The following is a 22,011-nucleotide window of genomic DNA, read 5'->3' on the forward strand; positions in this document are numbered from 1 at the left end:
CATATTATCTGGTCAGATGGTGGGTTAGCATGGGGACAGTTTGGAGACATATTATCTGGTCAGATGGTGGGTTAGCTTGGTGATAGTTTGGAGACATATTACCTGGTCAGATGATGGGTTAGCATGGGGACAGTTTGGAAGCACAACGTACAGTGGACTTTGTCTTTCAGACCTTTGTGTTCCTGGCCGTTCACCCCCCAAATCATGCTACACATATTCTGTACTTTCACCTGGGTGACTGACTTTTCTTCCATAGAACTAACTACAGAAAAGGGAATCTAAAAAGCAGTGTTTATTTACTGACAGATCACTGTGTGCAAAGACCAGTTGTGAAACACAGTCCCAGGGTCCAAATGAAAGAGAGAATAGAGAGAGAGGTGGAGAAACAGAGAGAGAGAGAGAGAGAGTGACAGACAGACAGACAGACAGACAGACAGACAGACAGACAGACAGACAGACAGACAGACAGACAGACAGACAGACAGACAGACAGACAGACAGACAGACATACAGACAGACAGACAGACAGACAGACAGAGAGACAGAGAGAGAGACAGAGAGAGCGAGAGAGAGAGAGAAAGAAAGACAGAGAGACAGAGAGAGAGAGAGAGACAGAGAGAAAGACAAACAGAGAGACAGAGAGAGAGAGACAGACAGACAGAGAGGCGGAGAGACAGAGAGAGAGAGAGCGAGAGCGAGAGACAGACAGACAGAGAGGCGGAGAGACAGAGAGAGAGAGAGAGAGACAGAGAGAGAGAGAGAGAGAGAGAGAGAGAGAGAGAGAGAGAAAGACAGAGAGAGAGAGAAAGACAGAGAGATGTCAGCTAATGATTGACAGATTCCACAATAGTATAAAGGAGCTCTGCATTTCTCCATTCCTCGGCTCAATCGCTAGATCCCATCCTCCATCCATCCCTCCTTCTCTCCATCCATCCCTCCTTCTCTCCATCCATCCCTCTGTCCGTGCGCCTGTCCTTTCATCATGCAGTGGTTGTCTGTCTGCAGCCTGTTGGTGCTGCTGAGTGTTTTATCCCGGTCTCAGGCTCAGAACCAGATCTGTACCATCTTCACTGAGGCCAAGGAAGATGGATTCAAATCTTTGTGAGTAGTGCAGCCTAAAATTGCAGTAGTAGCTATGCCTTATATTTCAGTAGTAGGATGCCTCATATTGCAGAAGCAGATATGCCTTATACTACAGTAGTAGGAGATATGCCTTATACTGCAGTAGTAGATATGCCTTATACTGCAGTAGTAGATATGCCTCATAATGCAGTAGTAGATATACCTCATAATGCAGTAGTAGTAGATATGCCTCATAATGCAGTAGTAGATATGCCTCATAATGCAGTAGTAGATATGCCTCATAATGCAGTAGTAGATATACCTTATACTGCAGTAGTAGATATGCTTCATAATGCAGTAGTAGTAGATATGCTTCATAATGCAGTAGTAGTAGATATGCCTCACATTGCAGTAGTAGATATGCCTCATATTGCAGTAGTAGATATGCCTCATATTGCAGTAGTAGATATGCCTCATATTGCAGTAGTAGATATGCCTCATATTGCAGTAGTAGTATGCCTCATATTGCAGTAGTAGTAGATATGCCTCATATTGCAGTAGTAGATATGCCTCATATTGCAGTAGTAGTATGCCTCATATTGCAGTAGTAGTAGATATGCCTCATAATGCAGTAGTTGTAGATATGCCTCATATTGCAGTAGTAGTATGCCTCATATTGCAGTAGTAGTAGATATGCCTCATAATGCAGTAGTTGTAGATATGCCTCATATTGCAGTAGTAGATATGCCTCATAATGCAGTAGTAGTAGTATGCCTCATATTGCAGTAGTAGTATGCCTCATATTGCAGTAGTAGATATGCCTCATATTGCATTAGTAGATATGCCTCATACTGCAGTAGTAGTTATGAGGCATATTGCAGTAGTACAGTATATACAGTTGAAGCCTTCCCTCGTCTTGGACTCACCTGGACTCACTTATCACCTGTTCATTTCTTCCCCTATAATTGTCAGTTCCCCAGCTCTGTTCCCCACTGCTGCATTGATTGTTTTTGTCTTTGTTTTCTGTATGCTGACGCTGTTCCTGTCTCGTTCTATGTCTGTTATTGATTAAATGTTACTCCCCGTACCTGCTTCGTCTCTCCAGCGTCAACTCATGTGACAAATTAGTCTATCAGAAGCTTCTAAAGCCATGACATAATTTTCTGTAATTTCCCAAGCTGTTTAAAGGCACAGTCAACTTAGTGTATGTAAACTTCTGACCCACTGGAATTGTGATACGGTGAATTATGAGTGAAATAATCTGTCTGTAAACAATTGTTGGAAAAATGACTTGTGTCATGCACAAAGTAGATTGTTTGTTAACAAGAAATTGTTTGTTAACTATAGTTTGTTAACTATAGTTTCTTGTTAACAATTTAATGACTCCAACCTAAGTGTATGTAAACTTCCGACTTCAACTGTATATATACAACCCTTCAGAAAGTATTCATACCCATTGACTTAGTCCACATTTTGTTGTGTTACATTCTGAATTCAACATGTATTAAATTGATCTACACACAAGAGGGACAGATCCATTATTATGATGGTTAGGTCTTTATATTGCCGCCCTGGCTCCTGTTTCAGTAGGAGAGCAATCAGTCCCTCTTTATGTGTCCAACAGTTTGACATTTATTTATAAGTAATTAAAACATGATAGTAATGGATCTTTCAGTAGTTCATAAACATTTTGGAATACCATCGAGACCAGGGATTTTCCCCATTTCAAATTAATCAATATAAATGGCAAACTGTCAGACATACAAAAAGAAGGGACTAATCTCTCTGCTACTGAAGCAGGAGCCAGGGGGGCAATATAAAGAACCAGTCTCTTGAAAAAAATTTGAAGCCCCTGACCCTTCAATGTTGTGATTCAAAAATATTGGCAAAATGTATTTCTCATAGAATAAAAAGGTCCTACCGGACATTATTCATCATGATCAGACAGGATTCTTAAAAGGAAGATATATTGGAGACAACATTAGACAACTACTAGAAATAATGGAAAACTATCAGAATGCAGGGAAACTAAGTATAATCTTTATGGCAGATCTTAAGAAAACATTTCATACAGTACGTCTAGAATCTGTTTATAAGTGCCTGGATTTGTTTCAACTTTATAGAATATCTCATAAAGTGGGTAGAAGTCATGTACAATAATATGTCAAAAATTCAATAACAGTTACTTGTCTGAGAATTTTGAATTGTCAAGAGGTGGAAAACAAGGTTTTTCTCTGTCACCATACCTATTTATTAAGGCCATTGAATTGCTTTAAAAAAAGAGATTAGAGACAAAATGATCAATGTACCCTGATGATTCTCTTTGAGTCCTCAATCTTCAACCTTGAAGGGCCACATTGAAGACTTGGATAATTTAACCAGTTTCTCTAGACTTAAACCCAACTATGATAAGAGATAATATGATAATACTATATTAAGGATTGGGTCTCTAAAAGATGCAAACATTAAATCCCGATTAAATGGGTGCATGGTGAAGTCGATGTGCTTGGTGTTCATATCCTGGAAAAGTTGAATGATCTTTGCAACTATTCACTTTGATCAAAAACAGCAAAATATATAGAATCTTAAAACCGTGGAGAGGGAAAACACCCATCCATTTACGGGAAGATTACCCTGATAAATTCTCTAGTCATATCGCAGTTTACATATTTATTAATTAATTTACTGACTCCAAAGGGAATCATTTTTCAAATCATGTGAGGAAATATTATTTCCCTTTATTTGGAATGGCAAACAAGATAAAATTAAATGAGCATATTTACATAACGAACATGAGTTTGGAGGGTTAAAACTATTAAATACTAAGGCCTCTCTCTTAAAGCCTCCATTGTACTCCAAAAAAATCTAAATCCAAATTGGTTTTCTAGCAAGCTACTGAGAGAGGACCATCCTATGTTTAAAAGCGGGCTCTTTGCCTTTTTGCTGATTAAAACCTTAGCTGTAAGTAGCAGTAGAAGTATTGTTGTCCGGGACGGTAGGGTAGGGAGAAAAAGTATGACAAATTTTTTTAAATTTAACTCGGCAAGTCAGTAAGAACAAATTATTATTTACAATGACAGCCTAGGAACACTGCCTTGTTCAGGGGCAGAACGACAGATTTTCCCTTGTCAGCTCGGGGATTCGATCCAGCAACCTTTCGGTTACTGGCCCAACGCTCTAACCACAAATAACAATGAGTTCAGTCAGTAAACTGCACTGTGTGTTCATGTTTTGGTATAATGCATCATCTGACTGACTGATTGGTGTGTGTGTGTGTGTGTGTGTGTGTGTGTGTGTGTGTGTGTGTGTGTGTGTGTGTGTGTGTGTAGGATCCTTGTAGGGCTGGCTCAGAACCTTCCCGATAGTACGTTGGGTGACTTGGTGCCTCTCATCGCAGAGGCCTTAGCCATGGGTGTCAAATGCTGCTCAGACACTCCTCCAGAGGACTGCGAAAGAGATGTGGTGAGAGACACCTATCATTTCATCATCCTTATCATACCTCATCATCCTTATCATACCTCATCATCCTTATCACACCTCATCATCCTTATCACATCTCATCCTTATCATACCTCATCATCCTTATCATACCGCATCATTCTTATCATACCCCATCATCCTTATCACACCCCATCATCCTTATCATACCCCATCATCCTTATCATACCCCATCATCCTTATCACACCCCATCATCCTTATCATACCTCATCATCCTTATCACACCTCATCATCCTTATCACACCTCATCACCCTTATCACACCCCATCATCCTTATCATACCCCATCATCCTTATCATACCCCATCATCCTTATCACACCTCATCTTCCTTATCATACCTCATCATCCTTATCACACCTCATCACCCTTATCACACCCCATCATCCTTATCACACCTCATCATCCTTATCATACCTCATCATCCTTATCATACCCCATCATCCTTATCATACCCCATCATCCTTATCATACCCCATCATCCTTATCATACCCCATCATCCTTATCACACCTCATCATCCTTATCACACCTCATCATCCTTATCACACCTCATCATCCTTATCACACCTCATCTTCCTTATCACACCTCATCATCCTTATCACACCTCATCATCCTTATCACACCTCATCATCCTTATCATACCCCATCATCCTTATCACACCCCATCATCCTTATCATACCTCATCATCCTTATCACACCTCATCATCCTTATCACACCTCATCATCCTTATCACACCTCATCTTCCTTATCACACCTCATCATCCTTATCACACCTCATCATCCTTATCACACCTCATCATCCTTATCATACCCCATCATCCTTATCATACCCCATCATCCTTATCACACCTCATCATCCTTATCACACCTCATCATCCTTATCACACCTCATCATCCTTATCACACCTCATCTTCCTTATCACACCTCATCATCCTTATCACACCTCATCATCCTTATCACACCTCATCATCCTTATCATACCCCATCATCCTTATCACACCCCATCATCCTTATCATACCTCATCAACCGTATCACACCTCATCATCCAACTTTACATTTAACATTTGGCCAGCCTGGCCAGGGGTAGGTAGGGGCCAGAGAGGGGCCAGAGGAGGGGCCAGGGGTAGGGGCCAGATGTAGGGCACAAAGGTAGAGCCCAAAGAAAGGGGCCAGAGGTAGGGGTAGGTATGGAATTGGGCATTAGTGACTAATGTTTCCAGTCAGTGTTTGTTTCAGTTGAAACTGTTCTGATATAATAGCACTCTTTGCTGGCTAAACGGTGTACTCCTATTTGTGTGTGTGTGTGTGTTGTGTGTGTGCAGGCGGACCTGTTCCAGAGCGCGGTGTGTTCCTCTGAGACCCTGGTGGAGAAGAACGATCTGAAGATGTGCTGTGAGAAGACTGCCGCTGAGAGGACACACTGCTTCGTGGACCACAAGGCCAAGGTAGAATGGACCACCTCTCCCTCTGAGCCAGGTTCCTTTCTAGGTTTCTTCCTTCTGCTTCTGCTTGCTCTTTGGGGTGTAGACCGGGTTACTGGAAAACAATATAACGACTGATGAAGTAAAAAAGGCTTTATGGATACATTTGACTGATTGATTGAGTGGTTGATTGATTGATTGTAGATTCCTCGGGACCTGTCCCTCAAAGCTGAGCTGCCCGCTGCAGACCAGTGTGAAGACTTCAAGAAGGACCACAAGGCTTTTGTTGGGAGGTAAGTGTCCACACTCGACTAGAGACCACGACCATCAACTAGAGACCACACCATCAACTAGAGACCACACCATCGACTAGAGACCACACCATCAACTAGAGACCACACCATCAACTAGAGACCACACCATCGACTAGAGACCACACCATCAACTAGAGACTACACCATCGACTAGAGACCACACCATAGACTAGAGACCACACCGTCGACTAGAGACCACACCATCGACTAAAAACCACACCATCGACATAAGACCCCTCCATCGACTAGAGACCACACCATCGACTAGAGACCACACCATCGACTAGAGACCACACCATCGACTAGAGACCACACCATCAACTAGAGACTACACCATCGACTAGAGACCACACCATAGACTAGAGACCACACCGTCGACTAGAGACCACACCATCGACTAAAAACCACACCATCGACTTGAGACCCCTCCATCGACTACAGACCACACCATCGAATAGAGACCCCTCCATCGACTAGAGACCACACCATCGACTAGAGACCACAACCATCGACTAGAGACTACACCATGGACTTGAGACCACACCATCGATTAGAGACCACACCATGGACTTGAGACCACACCATCGATTAGAGACTACACAATCAACCTGAGACCACACCATCGACTTGAGACCATCGACTTGAGACCATTGACTTGAGACCACACCATCGACTAGTTACCACACCATCGACTAGTTACCACACCATCGACTAGTTACCACACCATCGACTAAAGACCACACCATCGACTAAAAACCACACCATCGACAAGAGACCACACCATCGACTAGAGACCACACCATCGACTAGAGACCACACCATCGACTAGAGACCACACCATCGACTAGAGACCACACCATCGACTAGAGACCACACCATCGACTAGAGACCACACCATCGACTAGAGACCACACCATCGACTAAAAACCACACCATCGACTAGAGACTACACCATCAACTAGAGACCACACCATCGACTTGAGACCACACTATCGACTAGAGACCACACCATCGACTAAAAACCACACCATCGACTTAAAACCACACCATCAACTAGAGACCACACCATCGACTAGAGACCACACCATCGACTAGAGACCACACCATCGACTAGAGACCACACCATCAACTTGAGACCACACCATCGATTAGAGACTACACAATCAACCTGAGACCACACCATCGACTTGAGACCATCGACTTGAGACCATTGACTTGAGACCACACCATTGAGTAGTTACCACCCCATCGACCTGAGACCACACCATCGACTAGAGACCACACCATCGACTAGAGACTACACCATCAACTAGTTACCACACCATCTACCTGAGGCCACACCATCGACTAGAGACCACACCATTGACTAGAGACTACACCATCAACTAGTTACCACACCATCGACTAGAGACCACACCATCGACTAGAGAACACACCATCGACTAGAGACCACGCCATCGACTAGAGACCACACCATCGACTTGAGACCACACCATCGACCTGAGACCATTGACTAGAGACCACACCATCAACTAGGGACTACACCCACCATCAACTAGAGACCACACCATCGACTAGAGACCACACCATCGACTAGAGACCACACCATCGATTAGAGACCACACCATCAACTGGAGACCACACCAGACTTGAAACCACACCATCGGCTAGAGACTACACCATCAACTAGAGACCACACCATGGACTTGAGACCACACCATCGATTAGAGCCTACACCATCAACCTGAGACCACACCATCGACGTAAGACCATCGACTTGAGACCATTGACTAGAGACCTCACCATCAACTAGAGACCACACCATCAACTAGAGACAACACCATCGACTAGAGACCACACCATCGACTAGTTACCACACCATCGACTAGAAACCACACCATCGACTAAAACCACACCATCGACTAAAACCACACCATCGACTAGAGACCACACCGTCGACTAGAGACCACACCATCGACTAAAACCACACCATCGACTAAAACCACACCATCGACTAAAACCACACCATCGACTAGAGACTACACCGTCGACTAGAGACCACACTGTCAACTAGAGACGACACCGTCGACTAGAGACCACACCATCGACTAAAACCACACCATCGACTAGAGACTACACCATCGACTAGAGACCACACAGTGGACTTGAGACCACACCATTGACTAGACACCACACCATGGGCTTGAAACCACACCATCGATTAGAGACTACACAATCAACCTGAGACCACACCATCGACTTGAGACCATCGACTAGAGACCATTGACTAGAGACCCCACCATCGACTTGAGACCACACCATCGACTAGAGACTACACCATCAACTAGAGACCACACCATGGACTTGAGACCACACCATCGATTAGAGACTACACCATCAACCTGAGACCACACCATCGACTTGAGACCATCGACTTGAGACCATCGACTTGAGACCATCGACTTGAGACCATTGACTTGAGACCACACCATCGACTAGTTACCACACCATCGACTAGAGGCCACACCGTCGACTAGAGACCACACCATCGACTAGAGACCACAACCATCGACTAGAGACCACACCATCAACCTGAGACTACACCATCGACTAGAGACCACAACCATCGACTAGAGGCCACACCATCAACTAGAGACCATCGACCTGAGACCACCGACTTGAGACCACACCATCGACTAGAGACCACACCATCGACTAGAGACCACACCATCGACTAGAGACCACACCGTCGACTAGAGCCCACACCATCGATTAGAGACTACACCATCGGCTAGAGACCACACCATAGATTAGAGACTACACCATCAACCTGACACCACACCATTGACTTGAGACCATCGACTTGAGACCATTGACTAGAGACTACACCATCGACTAGAGACCACACCATTGACTTGAGACCATCGACTTGAGACCATTGACTAGAGACCCCACCATCAACTAGAGACCACACAATTGACTAGAGATCCCACCATCAACTAGAGACCACACAATTGACTAGAGACCACACCATCAACTAGAGACCACACCATTGACTTGAGACCATCGACTTGAGACCATTGACTAGAGACTCCACCATCAACTAGAGACCACACAATTGACTAGAGACCACACCATCGACTTGAGACTACACCAGCTAAAATACTGTGTTAGGCCACTGAGCTATATGGAGTGTTTTTCGAGAATTTACTGAGTGTGTGTGTGTTTGTGTGTGTGTGCGCATGTGTTTCAGGTTCATCTTCAAGTTCTCCAAGAGTAACCCGATGCTACCCCCACATGTGGTCCTGGCTATCGCCAAAGGTTATGGAAAGGTTCTGACTACATGCTGTGGAGAGGCTGAGGCCCAGACCTGCTTCGACACCAAGGTCAGGAGGCGTCTCAGATCGCACCCTATTTTCTATACAGTACACTACTTTTGATTAGAACCCCATGAGAGAATAGGGTGCCATTTTGGATGCAGTCTCTCTCTCAATTCAGTTCAATCATATTTATTGGCATGGACAGATAAAGCACCTACAAAGCCAACGTAAACGTTCTCTCTCTCTCTTTTCCAGAAAGCTACTTTCCAACACGCCGTCGCGAAACGCGTGGCTGAACTCAAGTCCCTGTGCATCGTCCACAAGAAATATGGAGACCGCGTTGTCAAGGCCAAGTAGGACACGTCAATCTAAAACTCTATGGTTCAAATTGGCTGAGAGCCAGGAGAGCCCGCCCTTGGGCCAGTCCCATTGGTTGATGTGTGTGTCTGTTTGTTCTAACAGGAAGCTGGTTCAGTACAGTCAGAAGATGCCTCAGGCCTCTTTCCAGGAGATGGGAGGCATGGTAGACAAGATCGTAGCGACTGTTGCCCCCTGCTGCAGCGGAGACATGGTCACATGCATGAAGGAGAGGGTAAACTATGTCTTCTCTCTATTCCTTTCTTTTTCTTGGTGTATTTCACTTTTAGTCCCTCCTCTCTTTTAACACTCTTTCATTTCCCCTCTGTTTCCGTTTTAAACTTTCACTCCCTGTCTGTCACCTCTCAACCTTTCACTCTCTCACTCCTCACTCTCTCACCTCTTTGCCTCTCACTCTCTCACCTCTCAGCCTCTCACCCTCTCATCTCTCACCTCTCAGCCTCTCACCTCTCAGCCTCTCACCCTCTCATCTCTCACCTCTTAGCCTGGCACTCTCTTAGCCTCTCACCCCTCTGCCTCTCACTCTCTCACTTCTCAGCCTCTCACTGTCTCACCTCTCACCGCTCAGCCTCATTCTGTTGGATGTATGTGTGTGTGTGTGTCTGCATATCCATGTATTTGTGTCCCTGACTCTTCCTGCCTGTGTGTGTGTGTACCCCCCATACAGAAGACCCTGGTGGATGAGGTGTGTGCTGATGAGAGTGTGTTGTCTCGCGCGGCGGGTCTGTCTGCATGCTGTAAGGAGGATGCAGTACACAGAGGGTCCTGTGTTGAGGCCATGAAGCCAGACCCTAAGCCAGACGGTCTGTCTGAGCACTATGACGTTCACGCTGACATAGCAGCAGTCTGCCAGACCTTTACCAAGACCCCGGATTTAGCCATGGGGAAGTATGTATTTACGCACATACATACGTGCATGCAGACACACACACACACACACACACACATCTGGAAAAGCTGCCTATACACACACACAATTCTGACTTTGTATGGGGTGTTGCTATTGGCTAAACGACTGTGTACGGTCTGTCCCGATTGGCTGTCTGACTACTGACTCTCTGTATATGGTCTGTCCTGATTGGCAGGTTGGTCTATGAGATCTCAGTGCGTCACCCTGAGTCGTCTCAGCAGGTGATTCTGAGGTTCGCCAAGGAGGCTGAGCAGGCCTTGCTCCAGTGCTGCGACATGGAGGACCACGCAGAGTGTGTCAAAACTGCTGTATGTATTACCCATGTGTTATTTCCATAGTAACCCCAACCCAAGACCAATTCCCTTTGGGGACAACAAAGTTGATCATGTCTTATCTTCTCTTATCAGAAGACCTGGCTAGTTACACTATATATCAGTCTGTGATGATGAGTAACCTGGCTAGTTATACTATATATCAGGCTGTGATGATGTGTAACCTGGCTAGTTATACTATATATCAGTCTGTGATGATGAGTAACCTGGCTAGTTATACTATATATCAGTCTGTGATGATGTGTAACCTGGCTAGTTATACTATATATCAGTCTGTGATGATGAGTAACCTGGCTAGTTACACTATATATCAGTCTGTGATAATGAGTAACCTGGCTAGTTATACTATATATCAGTCTGTGATGATGAGTAACCTGGCTAGTTATACTATATATCAGTCTGTGATGATGAGTAACGTGGCTAGTTATACTATATATCAGTCTGTGATGATGTGTAACCTGGCTAGTTATACTATATATCAGTCTGTGATGATGTGTAACCTGGCTAGTTACACTATATATCAGTCTGTGATGATGAGTAACCTGGCTAGTTATACTATATATCAGTCTGTGATGATGTGTAACCTGGCTAGTTACAGTGTGATGATGTGTAACCTGGCTAGTTATACTATATATCAGTCTGTGATGATGAGTAACCTGGCTAGTTACAGTGTGATGATGTGTAACCTGGCTAGTTATACTATATATCAGTCTGTGATGATGAGTAACCTGGCTAGTTATACTATATATCAGTCTGTGATAATGAGTAACCTGGCTAGTTATACTATATATCAGTCTGTGATGATGTGTAACCTGGCTAGTTACACTATATATCAGTCTGTGATGATGAGTAACCTGGCTAGTTATACTATATATCAGTCTGTGATGATGAGTAACCTGGCTAGTTATACTATATATCAGTCTGTGATGATGAGTAACCTGGCTAGTTACACTATATATCAGTCTGTGATGATGAGTAACCTGGCTAGTTATACTATATATCAGTCTGTGATGATGAGTAACCTGGCTAGTTACACTATATATCAGTCTGTGATGATGTGTAACCTGGCTAGTTATACTATATATCAGTCTGTGATGATGTGTAACCTGGCTAGTTATACTATATCAGTCTGTGATGATGAGTAACCTGGCTAGTTATACTATATATCAGTCTGTGATGATGAGTAACCTGGCTAGTTATACTATATATCAGTCTGTGATGATGTGTAACCTGGCTAGTTATACTATATATCAGTCTGTGATGATGAGTAACCTGGCTAGTTACAGTGTGATGATGTGTAACCTGGCTAGTTATACTATATATCAGTCTGTGATGATGAGTAACCTGGCTAGTTACAGTGTGATGATGTGTAACCTGGCTAGTTATACTATATATCAGTCTGTGATGATGAGTAGCCTGGCTAGTTATACTATATATCAGTCTGTGATGATGTGTAACCTGGCTAGTTATACTATATATCAGTCTGTGATGATGTGTAACCTGGCTAGTTATACTATATATCAGTCTGTGATGATGAGTAACCTGGCTAGTTATACTATATATCAGTCTGTGATGATGAGTAACCTGGCTAGTTATACTATATATCAGTCTGTGATAATGAGTAACCTGGCTAGTTATACTATATATCAGTCTGTGATGATGAGTAACCTGGCTAGTTATACTATATATCAGTCTGTGATGATGTGTAACCTGGCTAGTTATACTATATATCAGTCTGTGATGATGTGTAACCTGGCTAGTTACGCTATATATCAGTCTGTGATGATGAGTAACCTGGCTAGTTATACTATATATCAGTCTGTGATGATGTGTAACCTGGCTAGTTATACTATATATCAGTCTGTGATGATGTGTAACCTGGCTAGTTATACTATATATCAGTCTGTGATGATGAGTAACCTGGCTAGTTATACTATATATCAGTCTGTGATGATGAGTAACCTGGCTAGTTATACTATATATCAGTCTGTGATGATGAGTAACCTGGCTAGTTATACTATATATCAGTCTGTGATGATGAGTAACCTGGCTAGTTATACTATATATCAGTCTGTGATGATGAGTAACCTGGCTAGTTATACTATATATCAGTCTGTGATGATGTGTAACCTAGCTGGTTACAGTGTGATGATGAGTAGCCTGGCTAGTTATACTATATATCAGTCTGTGATGATGAGTAACCTGGCTAGTTATACTATATATCAGTCTGTGATGATGAGTAGCCTGGCTAGTTACACTATATATCAGTCTGTGATGATGTGTAACCTAGCTGGTTACAGTGTGATGATGAGTAGCCTGGCTAGTTACACTATATATCAGTCTGTGATGATGTGTAACCTGGCTAGTTATACTATATATCAGTCTGTGATGATGTGTAACCTAGCTGGTTACAGTGTGATGATTGCCTTGACCTGAATACTTGCGTTAGCTCCCTTAGCTAATAGTTGATGGTTGTTGGCTTTAACTCAGCAGGCTAGCACTGAATCCATAGTATTTTTAGACCATAATAATGGCCTCTGCCCCGTCATGTGGCATCATGCCAACTGTATGAATGGTTCTGTCTCCAGCTGGCAGGCAGTGATGTTGATAAGAAGATCACTGATGAGACGGACTACTACAAGAAGATGTGTGCTGCCGAGGCTGCTGTGAGCGATGACAGTTTTGAGAAGAGGTGAGGGGTCACGCTTTAACACAGAGATATTGAAGATCAAAGTAGATGAGATTCATGTTATTTGGGATCTTAAATATCACCTAACAACTTACCGACAGATGTTTTTATGGGTGAATTGATCGTTACTTTATGGCTTATTAGTAGTTTATGAATGGTTCATTTATATTTAATACATTACTATGTAATGACAATTAACTCCTCCTCTTCCACCTCCTCCTCGTCCACCTCCTCCTCCATCTCCTCCTCCTTCAGTATGATGGTGTACTACACCAGGATAATGCCCCAGGCCTCCTTCGACCAGCTCCACATGGTGTCAGAGACAGTGCATGATGTCCTCCATGCCTGCTGCAAGGACGAGCCAGGCCACTTCGTCCTGCCTTGCGCAGAGGAGAAGGTCTGACACACACACACACGCAAGCACACACACAAATGCACGCAAGCACACACACACACACACGCATGTAAGCACACACATACGCAAGCACACAAATACAGACAGAGGTCTGACATTCACACCTCCTCCCTACCTTTCCCTCCACTACCCCCTCCCTCCACTACCCCCTCCCTCCACTACCCCCTCCCTCCACTACCCCCTCCTCCACTACCCCCTCCCTCCACTACCCCCTCCCTCCACTACCCCCTCCCTCCACGTCTCCTTAGACATGTCACATCCTCTCATTTTAAATCACTCTGCTCTTCCCAGTGTTGACCCCTCCTCTTTCTGTCTCTGTCACCACAGCTGACCAACACCATGTACTGTACTCTGCTCTACTCTACTCTACTGTACTCTGCTCTACTCTACTGTACTCTGCTCTACTCTACTGTACTCTACCGTACTCTACTGCACTCTGCTCTACTGTACTGTACTCTGCTCTACTCTACTGTACTCTACCGTACTCTACTGTACTCTGCTCTACTGTACTGTACTCTACCGTACTCTACTGTACTCTGCTCTACTGTACCGTACTCTACTGTACTCTGCTCTACTGTACTGTACTCTGCTCTACTCTACTGTACTCTACTGCACTCTGCTCTACTGTACTGTACTCTGCTCTACTCTACTGTACTCTATCGTACTCTACTGCACTCTGCTCTACTGTACTGTACTCTGCTCTACTCTACTGTACTCTGCTCTACTCTACTGTACTCTACTCTACTGTACTGTACTCTGCTCTACTCTACTCTGCTCTACTCTACTGTACTCTACTCTACTGTACTGTACTCTGCTCTACTGTACTCTACTCTACTGTACTGTACTCTGCTCTACTCTACATTACCCATTGACATCTTCCTCCATGTGTCCTCTCCACAGCTGACAGACGCCATCGACGCCACATGTGACGACTATGACCCCTCCAGCATTAACCCCCACATCGCCCACTGCTGCAACCAGTCCTATTCCATGAGGAGACACTGCATCCTGGCCATCCAGCCTGACACAGAGTTCACGCCCCCAGAGCTGGACGCCAGCAGCTTCCACATGGGCCCCGAGCTCTGCACCAAGGACAGCAAGGATCTGCTGCTCTCTGGGAAGAAGTGAGTAAGATATATTACCAACGCACTGTGAATAAACACGTGGGCACAAATTAAACACACGTAGGCATGAAACTAACACACACACACATACACACACACATACACACACACATACACACACACATACACACACTCCAACTCATTTTTTTATGTGTGTGTGTGTGTGTGTGTGTGTGTGTGTCTCCTCAGACTACTGTACGGTGTGGTCAGACATAAGACCACCATCACTGAGGATCATCTGAAGACCATCTCTACTAAATATCACACCATGAAGGAGAAGTGCTGTGCTGCTGAGGACCAAGCAGCATGCTTCACCGAGGAGGTAAACACTCACCGCTCCACACTGATCACATGTTCAAACCTTTTCATCTTTATTGTAGAAAAGATCACTCAAAACACCATATTACCTTAAGACTGTTTCTGTTCAGATACCTTTTCCCCCTTCATGTTTCATTAAGAGGTGGTACAGAACAGTAAAGATAAAACATCATGTTTCATTAAGAGAGGTGGTACAGAACAGTAAAGAGGAAACATCATGTTACATTAAGAGAGGTGGTACAGAACAGTAAAGATAAAACATCATGTTTCATTAAGAGAGGTGGTACAGAACAGTAAAGATAAAACATCATGTTTCATTAAGAGAGGTGGTACAGAACAGTAAAGAGGAAACATCATGTTTCATTAAGAGAGGTGGTACAGAACAGTAAAGATAAAACATCATGTTTCATTAAGAGAGGTGGTACAGAACAGTAAAGATAAAACATCATGTTTCATTAAGAGAGGTGGTACAGAACAGTAAAGATAAAACATCATGTTACATTAAGAGAGGTGGTACAGAACAGTAAAGATAAAACATCATGTTTCATTAAGAGAGGTGGTACAGAACAGTAAAGATAAAACATCATGTTTCATTAAGAGAGGTGGTACAGAACAGTAAAGATAAAACATCATGTTTCATTAAGAGAGGTGGTACAGAACAGTAAAGATAAAACATCATGTTTCATTAAGAGAGGTGGTACAGAACAGTAAAGATAAAACATCATGTTTCATTAAGAGAGGTGGTACAGAACAGTAAAGATAAAACATCATGTTTCATTAAGAGAGGTGGTACAGAACAGTAAAGATAAAACATCATGTTTCATTAAGAGAGGTGGTACAGAACAGTAAAGATAAAACATCATGTTTCATTAAGAGAGGTGGTACAGAACAGTAAAGATAAAACATCATGTTTCATTAAGAGAGGTGGTACAGAACAGTAAAGATAAAACATCATGTTACATTAAGAGAGGTGGTACAGAACAGTAAAGATAAAACATCATGTTTCATTAAGAGAGGTGGTACAGAACAGTAAAGAGGAAACATCATGTTTCATTAAGAGAGGTGGTACAGAACAGTAAAGATAAAACATCATGTTTCATTAAGAGAGGTGGTACAGAACAGTAAAGATAAAACATCATGTTTCATTAAGAGAGGTGGTACAGAACAGTAAAGATAAAACATCATGTTACATTAAGAGAGGTGGTACAGAACAGTAAAGATAAAACATCATGTTTCATTAAGAGAGGTGGTACAGAACAGTAAAGAGGAAACATCATGTTTCATTAAGAGAGGTGGTACAGAACAGTAAAGGGAAAACATCATGTTTCATTAAGAGAGGTGGTACAGAACAGTAAAGATAAAACATCATGTTTCATTAAGAGAGGTGGTACAGAACAGTAAAGAGGAAACATCATGTTTCATTAAGAGAGGTGGTACAGAACAGTAAAGATAAAACATCATGTTTCATTAAGAGAGGTGGTACAGAACAGTAAAGATAAAACATCATGTTTCATTAAGAGAGGTGGTACAGAACAGTAAAGAGGAAACATCATGTTACATTAAGAGAGGTGGTACAGAACAGTAAAGATAAAACATCATGTTTCATTAAGAGAGGTGGTACAGAACAGTAAAGATAAAACATCATGTTTCATTAAGAGAGGTGGTACAGAACAGTAAAGATAAAACATCATGTTTCATTAAGAGAGGTGGTACAGAACAGTAAAGATAAAACATCATGTTTCATTAAGAGAGGTGGTACAGAACAGTAAAGATAAAACATCATGTTTCATTAAGAGAGGTGGTACAGAACAGTAAAGAGGAAACATCATGTTACATTAAGAGAGGTGGTACAGAACAGTAAAGATAAAACATCATGTTTCATTAAGAGAGGTGGTACAGAACAGTAAAGATAAAACATCATGTTTCATTAAGAGAGGTGGTACAGAACAGTAAAGATAAAACATCATGTTTCATTAAGAGAGGTGGTACAGAACAGTAAAGATAAAACATCATGTTTCGTTAAGAGAGGTGGTACAGAACAGTAAAGATAAAACATCATGTTTCATTAAGAGAGGTGGTACAGAACAGTAAAGATAAAACATCATGTTACATTAAGAGAGTTGGTACAGAACAGTAAAGATAAAACATCATGTTTCATTAAGAGAGGTGGTACAGAACAGTAAAGATAAAACATCATGTTTCATTAAGAGAGGTGGTACAGAACAGTAAAGAGGAAACATCATGTTACATTAAGAGAGGTGGTACAGAACAGTAAAGATAAAACATCATGTTTCATTAAGAGAGGTGGTACAGAACAGTAAAGATAAAACATCATGTTTCATTAAGAGAGGTGTTACAGAACAGTAAAGATAAAACATCATGTTTCATTAAGAGAGGTGGTACAGAACAGTAAAGATAAAACATCATGTTTCATTAAGAGAGGTGGTACAGAACAGTAAAGATAAAACATCATGTTTCATTAAGAGAGGTGGTACAGAACAGTAAAGATAAAACATCATGTTACATTAAGAGAGTTGGTACAGAACAGTAAAGATAAAACATCATGTTACATTAAGAGGTGGTACAGAACAGTAAAGATAAAACATCATGTTTCATTAAGAGAGGTGGTACAGAACAGTAAAGATAAAACATCATGTTTCATTAAGAGAGGTGGTACAGAACAGTAAAGATAAAACATCATGTTACATTAAGAGAGTTGGTACAGAACAGTAAAGATAAAACATCATGTTACATTAAGAGAGGTGGTACAGAACAGTAAAGATAAAACATCATGTTTCATTAAGAGAGGTGGTACAGAACAGTAAAGATAAAACATCATGTTTCATTAAGAGAGGTGGTACAGAACAGTAAAGATAAAACATCATGTTTCATTAAGAGAGGTGGTACAGAACAGTAAAGATAAAACATCATGTTTCATTAAGAGAGGTGGTACAGAACAGTAAAGATAAAACATCATGTTTCATTAAGAGAGGTGGTACAGAACAGTAAAGATAAAACATCATGTTTCATTAAGAGAGGTGGTACAGAACAGTAAAGAGGAAACATCATGTTTCATTAAGAGAGGTGGTACAGAACAGTAAAGATAAAACATCATGTTTCATTAAGAGAGGTGGTACAGAACAGTAAAGATAAAACATCATGTTTCATTAAGAGAGGTGGTACAGAACAGTAAAGATAAAACATCATGTTTCATTAAGAGAGGTGGTACAGAACAGTAAAGATAAAACATCATGTTTCATTAAGAGAGGTGGTACAGAACAGTAAAGATAAAACATCATGTTACATTAAGAGAGGTGGTACAGAACAGTAAAGAGGAAACATCATGTTTCATTAAGAGAGGTGGTACAGAACAGTAAAGGGAAAACATTAATTGATTCTAACAACCGATCACCTTGTTTTCTCCTACAGGCACCCAAGCTGGTTTCTGAGAGTGCAGAGCTGGTCAAGGTTTAGGATAGAATTTTGATGATTTTAATTTCAAAAGATGAACTGATGATTTAAAACAATCCAAAATAAAATGAAGGTTCTGTCTGTATCGATCCATCTACCTCCCCAGCCTACATTTACACCACGGTGACCTCGTCCTCCTATCCGCAACGTCTTGTCATCCACTCATAAGTCTGTCTATCAGTGATCTGTGATTGACTCATAAGCCTTACAGCCTATCCTCATCAGACCTCTATCTGGGATTAATCACACCACTGGTTAATCTCTGATAGACATGAATGACTCCTGTCAATCAAATACATTAATAACTGAATAAAGTCATGTTTATCAACTACATTACTGCCGTGGATATTTATTTATTATGTGTTAGGAGGATTCTCAAGACTTTAATACTTGTCCATGAGTTAGTTTCATTATGACGATCTCAGCATTTTAACCCAGGAGTTTTCTTAGAACTGTTGATTTATTATTTATGTGTCCATGGCTCCCTGGATAGTTGATTACAGCCACTGTGTGTTGTCGCCCCTTTATGGTTTATAGAAGACATGAAGCAACTTTCTGGTATATGTACGGTGCATTAGAGTGGTGGAAATATATATATACACTACCGGTCAAACGTTTTAGAACACCTACTCATTCAAGGGTTTTTATTTTTACTATTTTCTACATTGTAGAATAGTAGTGAAGACATTAAAACTATGAAATAACACATATGGAGTCATGTAGTAACCAAAATAGTGAACCGCTTACATCTAGATGTGCCGCTAGCGGAACGCCTCGCCAATATCCAATGATAGAGCGTGGCGCGAATTACAAACTCCTCAAAAATCCAAAAACTTCCATTTTTCAAACATATGACTATTTTACACCATTTTAAAGACAAGACTCTCCTTTATCTAACCACATTGTCCGATTTCAAAAAGGCTTTACAATGAAAGCAAAACATTAGATTATGTCAGGAGAGTACCCAGCCAGAAATAATCACACACCCATTTTTCAAGCTAGCATATAATGTCACAAAAACCAAAACCACAGCTAAATGCAGCACTAACCTTTGATGATCTTCATCAGATGACACTCCTAGGACATTATGTTACACAATACATGCATGTTTTGTTCAAACAAGTTTATATTTATATAAAAAAACAGCTTTTTACATTAGCATGTGATGTTCAGAACTAGCATACCCACCGAAAACTTCCGGTGAATTTACTAAATTACTCGCAATAAACGTTCACAAAAAACATAACAATTATTTAAAGAATTATAGATACAAAACTCCTTTATGCAATCGCGGTGTCCGATTTTAAAATAGCTTTTCGGTGAAAGCACATTTTGCAATATTCTGAGTAGATAGCCCGGTCATCATGGCTAGCTATTTTGACACCCACCAAGTTTGGCACTCACCAAACTCAGATTTACTATAAGAAAAATTGGATTACCTTTGCTGTTCTTCGTCAGAATGCACTCCCAGGACTTCTACTTCAACACCCAATGATGTTTTGGTTCCAAATAATCCATAGTTATATCCAAATAGCTGCGTTTTGTTCTTGCGTTAAAGACACTATCCGAAGGGTGACGTGCCGGCGCGTATCGTGACAAAAAATGTCAAAATATTCCATTACCGTACTTCGAAGCATGTCAAACGCTGTTTAAAATAAATTTTTATGCGATTTTTCTCGTAAAATAGCAATAATATTCCGACCGGGAGACCTTGTTTTCGTTCAAACACTGAAAATAGAAAATGGAGTCTTCACATGCACGTGCGCACCCGTGTCATTGTTCTCAGAACGACCACTTTCCAAAACCCCTACTGTTTTTCGCCCAGGGACTGCAGAGTCATCATTCCCCGTTCTGGCGCCTTCTGAGAGCCTATGGGAGCCTTAGAAAATGTCACGTTACAGCAGAGATCCTCTATTTTCTATAAAGAGGCTATAGAAGGACAAGAAATGGTCAGACAGGGCACTTCCTGTATGGAATCTTCTCAGGTTTTGGCCTGCCATATGAGTTCTGTTATACTCACAGACACCATTCAAACAGTTTTAGAAACTTTAGGGTGTTTTCTATCCACATCTACTAATTATATGCATATTCTAGTTTCTGGGCAGGAGTAATAACCAGATTAAATCGGGTACGTTTTTTATCCGGCCATGAAAATACTGCCCCCTATCCTAAACAGGTTAAACAAATTAAAATATACTGCTCAAAAAAATAAAGGGAACACTTAAACAACACATCCTAGAACTGAATGAAAGAAATAATCTTATTAAATACTTTTTTCTTTACATAGTTGAATGTGCTGACAACAAAATCACACAAAAAGAATCAATGGAAATCCAATTTATCAACCCATGGAGGTCTGGATTTGGAGTCACACTCAAAATTAAAGTGGAAAACCACACTACAGGCTGATCCAACTTTGATGTAATGTCCTTAAAACAAGTCAAAATGAGGCTCAGTAGTGTGTGTGGCCTCCATGTGCCTGTATGACCTCCCTACAATGCCTGGGCATGCTCCTGATGAGGTGGCGGATGGTCTCCTGAGGGATCTCCTCCCAGACCTGGACTAAAGCATCCGCCAACTCCTGGACAGTCTGTGGTGCAATGTGGCGTTGGTGGATGGAGCGAGACATGATGTCCCAGATGTGCTCAATTGGATTCAGGTCTGGGGAACGGGCGGGCCAGTCCATAGCATCAATGCCTTCCTCTTGCAGGAACTGCTGACACACTCCAGCCACATGAGGTCTAGCATTGTCT

At 41.9% G+C, this 22,011-nt stretch overlaps 1 protein-coding gene and 1 long non-coding RNA gene across 2 annotated transcripts; one reads left to right on the forward strand and one right to left on the reverse strand.

The window, feature by feature from the left end:
* The first annotated feature begins 884 nt into the window (after nt 1–884).
* On the forward strand, nt 885–19,591 carry LOC115152760 (serum albumin 2). Its single transcript, XM_029697540.1, has 14 exons — nt 885–1,101; nt 4,392–4,524; nt 5,889–6,011; nt 6,192–6,280; nt 9,555–9,687; nt 9,877–9,974; nt 10,084–10,213; nt 10,667–10,887; nt 11,085–11,217; nt 13,830–13,933; nt 14,186–14,327; nt 15,246–15,469; nt 15,659–15,791; nt 19,217–19,591. Exons 1-14 carry the CDS (start codon nt 983–985, stop codon nt 19,259–19,261), a joined length of 1,827 nt encoding a protein of 608 aa, XP_029553400.1. The 5' UTR covers nt 885–982; the 3' UTR covers nt 19,262–19,591.
* Nucleotides 11,768–13,657, reverse strand: LOC115152761 (uncharacterized). Its single transcript, XR_003867570.1, has 4 exons — nt 13,642–13,657; nt 13,444–13,599; nt 12,388–13,401; nt 11,768–12,221 (listed from the first exon to the last, which is right to left on the reverse strand). It is a non-coding gene; the product is annotated as an uncharacterized LOC115152761 (long non-coding RNA).
* Nucleotides 19,592–22,011: the final 2,420 nt, after the last annotated feature.

The sequence above is a fragment of the Salmo trutta genome, chromosome 18, assembly GCF_901001165.1.
Source record: "Salmo trutta chromosome 18, fSalTru1.1, whole genome shotgun sequence".
NCBI lineage: Eukaryota > Metazoa > Chordata > Actinopteri > Salmoniformes > Salmonidae > Salmo > Salmo trutta.

Bases quoted from the DNA above. Each gene is read 5' to 3' on its own strand.
- LOC115152760 (XM_029697540.1), top strand. From the start codon at position 983: ATGCAGTGGTTGTCTGTCTGCAGCCTGTTGGTGCTGCTGAGTGTTTTA. The intron at 4,525-5,888 runs GTGAGAGACACC...GTGTGTGTGCAG, and splicing joins AGGACTGCGAAAGAGATGTG to GCGGACCTGTTCCAGAGCGC. The intron at 6,281-9,554 runs GTAAGTGTCCAC...CATGTGTTTCAG, and splicing joins CACAAGGCTTTTGTTGGGAG to GTTCATCTTCAAGTTCTCCA.